Source organism: Lates calcarifer, linkage group LG17 (assembly GCF_001640805.2).
Source record: "Lates calcarifer isolate ASB-BC8 linkage group LG17, TLL_Latcal_v3, whole genome shotgun sequence".
NCBI lineage: Eukaryota > Metazoa > Chordata > Actinopteri > Centropomidae > Lates > Lates calcarifer.
This window is the reverse complement of record NC_066849.1, coordinates 21,629,388-21,635,707: the sequence shown is the minus strand read 5'-3', so window position 1 is coordinate 21,635,707 and position 6,320 is coordinate 21,629,388. Positions and strand designations below refer to the sequence as shown.

The window sequence follows — 6,320 nt, the reverse complement described above, 5'->3', positions numbered from 1 at the left end:
GGCACAGTCCTAACAAGAATGGTGGAACGTGAGTGGCACTTCAGAGCAGGGTTGCTACACACCTCGTCTAAGGACACCCCAGAATGAAACATGGGGGAACTGGATAAATTAGCTTTTCTAGCTTTGCCGGGGGGGAAATTGATTTATATCCTCTGTGTTATTCTTCACAGAAGTCATTATCACCCCTTTGTGATTGATGCTTATCTTTTTGTCATCATAGTGAAAATGGCAATTTGCACTCTCTGCAAGGAAGAGGTTTTAATATTGTGAAAATGGTGCAGATAGCGTAGAGTAAAACACAATGGCACACATTCATTTTTTTCATGCTCACAACCTCATCTTCCTTTGTACCAATCTCCCCTCTCTGTCTGTGAAAGGACAGGGAGAAAGGCATTCTGATATGCTGGTACACACAAACAGACACGGAGCAGTGCGCTATCGCCTCCGTGTTGACGCCACAAGGTCCAGAGTTGTCAAAAGTATCTGACCTCCATCTTTGCAAGATTACAGCACAGAACAAAAAAAACAGAGGAGAGAAGAAGTAGAAAGTGGATATAGATCAAATGCGTGTTCAAACAAACTCGACCGGCGTCAGGCTCAGCATACAATAAAGAACAATGTTGCCTAGGCAACGCTGGCACCCTACCATTCACCCTTTGCTGAATATTTCCCATCTTTCCCGTTTGATGAAAAGATACTGTATTAAATATTAAACAGTATGCCATATGATCAGTGGGGTTTAGGTTATACAGTCATAATGATAGACTACACTCTGCCAAAATGGCTTACATTTGGAGAACAATAGAGCTTATGAAATACCAATAAATAATTAATACATATTTCTCACTTGGTAAAAAGAAGACAACAGATGTAGAAAAATCAGACTTGGATAGTTCCACTGTCAACCCTTTCTGTGCTATTGCAGAGACATTTTTGGAAAAGCTTTGCTCTTTTTAACTGTCTTCATGGCAAACCACATGCTTCACCTCATGTTCCTCCTTTCATTGTTAGTTTTCTTACAAGTTTAAAAGAGATTTCTGAGCAGCACCTGGTTTGTTTTGACACTGCAGTGCCCAAGAGCAGCTCAGAGATCAGTTAGCCACAACTACACTTTGATTTTAGAATCAAAGTGTAAAGTAAGAAACGGGTACAAGTTCAAACACTACTTGACTTTTTCATCAATTTTGCTTTATGGATGTACTATATATTTCTTCTTCAGGAAAAGAGAATAAGATATGATTAATGTGAAAGGATCAAAGTGGTTCAATACAATGTCACCACTCTGAAAACAGAGGACTATAAAAAACATTACATTTTTAAAGTATATATTTGAACAGAATTTGCTCAATGTGGGCAAGTATTCAAGTACATATATATTTTTGTTATATTTTTAATGATATTGAAAATGTAGTAAAATACACTTTTATGAAAAATTTAAAATACAAACTGGAAATTGTTTTTAAATATTTTTCCACTTTATAGCAACTGGCTCTTGTCCAGTAATGCAACCTGCCATTTTTATATTCATATTCTCAACTGCAATTCTTGGTCCACACACATAAACAAAGTGCTCACCACCATTTTCCATTTGCCTGTCAGGCCCTCAGCAGAGCCTCTACAGAGAAGGGTAATGGCCTCACAACAGGAGTCCTGACTGAGCTGCCATGAGGGCTCTTGACAGAGTCGGCACGTGGACCTGCCTGGGCGGCAGAAGTGTCCATGCTCCAAGCCTTAGCTGTTAGGGGTCTGGGATCAAAAGTCCTGCTGGTTGTGCTGACGTCTGATCCGCCCAGGAAACCCTGATCTGATCTAAACAAAGAGTGTGTGATGGCTGAAGGGCCATTTGAGTGCATTATTTCTGCTGGTTTTGAAGGAGATTTGACAGGTTCTAGCCCTGACAGACCTGTGTTGGCATGATTTTTCAGTCCTTGTTGCGATGGTAGAGGTGTCATCTCTGGTTGGTCTTTCTTCTCAGAGATCTTCCATCCATTGTGCACCTCTTCATCCCCCCTGGCTTGCTCTGAGCTCCGGCATAAAAAGTCATTATAGTCGCATTCTGCTGAAGATCTGCTCTTTAGCTGGAACAACTGATAGAGCTGGAAATCACAGTCATACAGAGGCTTATATTTATACACCGGCACATAGCTGGATGTCCCTGCAGCAGCGGGGGCCTTGCTGAGAGGGCAGCAGTGGAAGCCGGGGGAGACGGACAGGGGTGGAGGGTGAAGCACGGGGACGAGGGCTGAGGAGGAGAAGGAGAGGTCGCTCTGCAGCTCTCTCTGTCTCAGCTCTCGCTCCAGCATCACGTTCTCCAGCTCCTTGTCTGCGAAGGCTCGTCTCTTCCTCATCCGTGCACTCACGGACGGGCACGTGAAGTGAGCCTGATCGTGCTGTGCCTGCTTGGACCAGCGGGAGGTGTCTTCTTCCAGGGGCACCACCGGTTTCAGCCCTGAACATGGGAGCAAAGCCACATGCTGCTGTTATATACTCATTTATTTAATTTATTAACAAATTATGAAGTATCTCCAAGCAATTAATTGTTGTGTTTATGTTTGAGTACTTTGTTGTTTATTATTTTAATTATGCAGTCGGTTAGCGGTGTCAGTTTTGCTTTACTGAGAGCACAGGGAGGCTGAGAGGGCTATAAAGAAGACAAAGCTTCCAGCAGGAGTTGAGTGGAAGCCAGCAGGTATTAATACGCACTATGTATTACAGTAATGGCCTGTTGTGAAATAGTGAAGCCACAATGATCAGGTCTAGATAAATTAAGTGTCTGTAATATTAGGTCATGACATCCAAGCTCTGTAAATATGGGTACAATTACAACATATCTACATATGTACATATAAATGTATACACAATACACGTGTACAATATCACTAGTACTGTTTATGATCAGTGATCTTCCATGAATTCTAACAAATGCAACGCATTAAAAGCAACAAATTAAATACATATGTTAACTTTAAAGCTTTCAACCGATCTACTGGAAAAAAAACTGTACTTTCTATCACAGTCTGGGAGAAAAGAGGTAGGTTAATGAGAAAGAAGATGTTAATTAAACTTTACCCTGCAGAATGCTCTTAGCTAGTGTGCTTGGCTCGACTGCTCTGCTGTAACGCTGATACGCTGTCCTCCGCAATGGAGCTGCACACCTGACCCCCCTCTTACCCTGAGAGAAACATGGGAACAGGAATTAGACATTTGGACATAATCATATTATACTGAGACTATCCCCCAGGAGTAGGTAAAGAGATTTAATACATTATGTAAGAGGCAAGTAAAGGTCTTTGTGATTCTAGGGTTTAAAAATGTGAGGGATATTTGGTGATTCATATAAACAAGTATATAAACAACATGTTCTACAGTATACTTCTCATTTTAGTCTTTCTTTGATAGAATATTTAATCAACAATATTTATTTATGACACAATTCAAAATATGTCTTGACAGTTATTATTTTATAATTAAGAATTTCACATTTTGCCTTCAGTTACAAAGACAGACAGGTCTCTGGTGCTATGCATCTTATTAATGCAAAACAAATTAAAGTTAGAGACAGTCATTCCTCTGAGGGATGTTTGCAGTAATTTCTACTTAGATTTTTTTTAAAATATTTGTGAATGTTTTAATTATTGTGTCTGCTTGTGATGACTTTCTTCTCTTATTGTATTTTCTTCTTGTTATGTACATGTAATTTGCTCAAAGGTCTCTCTTGTATCTTGATCAGGATAAGACTTTGTTAATTAAGTAACCACAGCTAACTCCAGTCTTTAAAATAACACATAGGAGTCCTACTTCAAATTAAATAGCAAAATATAAATCAAATGTTGGCTTGAATATAATAAATGAATAAAAACAAATTAACAAAAAATCTTTGCTTCAAGCTGTTACGGTTCCGCACTTCACACTGGTTCAAACTTCCCCCTCTGTGCAGCCATGAGATAGTCAGACTTCTATCACACATTAATCGCAAAGAAATAATAACTGTGCAAATTTAGCCTCCCAGCAGTATTTCTAAACATTTCTGTAGAGTGTAAAATATGTATCTGTGTTTTTCCCTTGAGAAAAAAATTATGTAATGATAAATACAAAATATATTTTTCTGACCCTCAGTCTCCTATCATTTTAAATAACTTTACTTTTTAATAATTTACTTTCTCCAGTACTCACATTTTTGACCCACAGCATTTAGATATTCCTTGTCGTTTGTATCTAAATGACTACGTGCAGCCTGATAATCACCTACTGGTGGTTACCCATCTGTTTATCCTCCATCATCTCTCCATCACTGACCTGCCCTTGCGCTCTCCTCACCTCCGCAGCTTGCTGCCGCCTCAGCGCGACCTGCGCTGCCATCACGCGCTGCCGCTCCACCACCAGCAGGCAGCAGGCGCAGCGACAGTCCCGCCAGCGGCAGAAGCGTTTGTGGCCTTTCAAACACGAAACGACGCCATGGTTCCGACAGCGGGCGCATTTGGGACTCCGGGTCATCTTGCGCGATTTCTGCTGCTGGCGCTCTGGGGACAGGGCCACTTTATTCTGTCCTCCGTCCCCGGGGCAGCCGGGCTGCCCGGCGCATCCGTCAGGACTTGTCACGTCAACAACTTCTTCAGATTGTGGTCCTTCAGATTTTGCTGTGGTCTCCTGCTGCAGGCCTCCTTCCAGCTGAGAGGACATCTATGACTAACAGCACAGGATTTCCACTTGTAATTCACTGAGTTGCGGCTAAGGTTGAGCAGACTTTTACGCAAAAGATGAAACAAGAGTTTGACCCAAGATACAACAAACCAAACGTGATTATGGTAGTTACGTGTTAAAGTAGAACTGATGCAAAAATAAATTCATTTTCTGTCAGATGTTCTTCTTAAACAGTCAGGAGAGTTGATTAAGCACAACGATAGTGTTGTTTCACGCACGAATTTCACACTCAGATATAGAACAAATCCAGCACTGCAACACCTGCACCATGTCAGACACAGGCTGCAACACATTCTCCTTGTTTATATAAATTAGTTGTCATCAGATAGAAGCTAAAACGATGCATTAAGAGCACGCTCTCTCTGTACAGAAAACAAATTCAGAGAACCAACCCCGTGAGGTGTGGTGTCCTTCTCCAGTCTGCTGCTGCCGCTGCTACATGACAGTGTTTTCAGGGTGGAAACTTTGCAGCCTACCGCCAGACGTTTGAAATGTTAAGCCTCTCTCAGCTGCTCTCTGACGCCGTTTCCAAGAACAAGCGGATAGTAGACCGGGCCACAATGCCGAGCTCCTGGCGCGGGACACCATGAGCTAAGATTTGGGGGGAGAAACCCATTCACAGCAGAGGCAACTTCCCCCTCCCTATAAACACTCATACCTGCCCTGCCCTGCCCACCTTCGAAGTTGTTCTCATCTTTCAAACAGAAATTTGGGATGTTGCCAGAATCACGTCTCCAAAAAGTCTCACCTTAGAGATCACAAGAGCACAGTTTTTGCGAAGATATTTTGAAGAAAGCATGTATCAAAAACATTTAAATGGGTTTACTGACATATATTATGAAAAATAAAACTGACACCTGTGGAAATATAATTGCTATTACAACAAATAAGCATTTCGATTATTATAATAGTTTTAATAGTAATAGTATGTATGCAGAGAGAAATCAGGCGAGGGAGGGCTTACTATAAAACATACAGATAGGTTATGTACCCGTGAGGCTGCATATATGTGAGCTATATGTTTTACTAGACTGATACAATATGGACTAATTACGCACGCGCCTTGGGGGGAGTAGGCCAGTGAGGAAATGAGAGCGAGTGAAAAAAAATGGTGGGGGAGGGGGAGTTACATTTTCACATTACCTAGGAGTCATCTTCACACTCATATTTATTCATAATACAGTTAAATAATTCAATGATTTAATGGTTCTCTTGATGTTTCTAGTGTCGCCATTTCTGAGGCTGAAAGTGAATAATTAAGACCATTGAAATACATAAATATTCCCACTCAGGAAAGGTTGTTTGGATAAGTGTTTTTAACACTGGTTAACTGAGAGTGGATTATTTTAATTCTCACCTTTTTAAAAATTAATATAATTGGCGTTGATATTAGGTAGCCTAATGCAGTGCGTGATGAGGAGATGGTGGTAATCATTACTGATTATTTTTTTATCATCAACACACTGCTGTTTGTGTCCTTGGTCTGTCATGTGTAGTGTAGATTATGTATACAGTGAATTTCATTGGATGTTGCACTCACCTCCTCAGAAGCATTCACTCCTATTGCTAATGTAGAGTATGAAAAGAGTTGATGTTTCCTTGACCTGTCACCATGAAAA

At 40.9% G+C, this 6,320-nt stretch overlaps 1 protein-coding gene across 2 annotated transcripts; it reads right to left on the bottom strand.

The window, feature by feature from the left end:
- Nucleotides 1–243: 243 nt before the first annotated feature.
- On the bottom strand, nt 244–5,438 carry dmrt2b (doublesex and mab-3 related transcription factor 2b). 2 transcript variants are annotated; one of them, XM_018693994.2, is made up of 4 exons: nt 5,094–5,438; nt 4,318–4,686; nt 3,070–3,172; nt 244–2,449 (listed from the first exon to the last, which is right to left on the bottom strand). In XM_018693994.2, the coding sequence occupies exons 2-4, from the start codon at nt 4,678–4,680 to the stop codon at nt 1,596–1,598; spliced, it is 1,320 nt and encodes a 439-aa protein (XP_018549510.1). In that variant the 5' UTR covers nt 4,681–4,686; nt 5,094–5,438; the 3' UTR covers nt 244–1,595. The 2 variants fall into 2 exon arrangements, with proteins under 2 accessions (XP_018549510.1, XP_018549508.1); XM_018693992.2 differs by having other exon boundaries at nt 4,297–4,686; nt 5,094–5,436.
- Between the last annotated feature and the right edge of the window lie 882 nt (nt 5,439–6,320).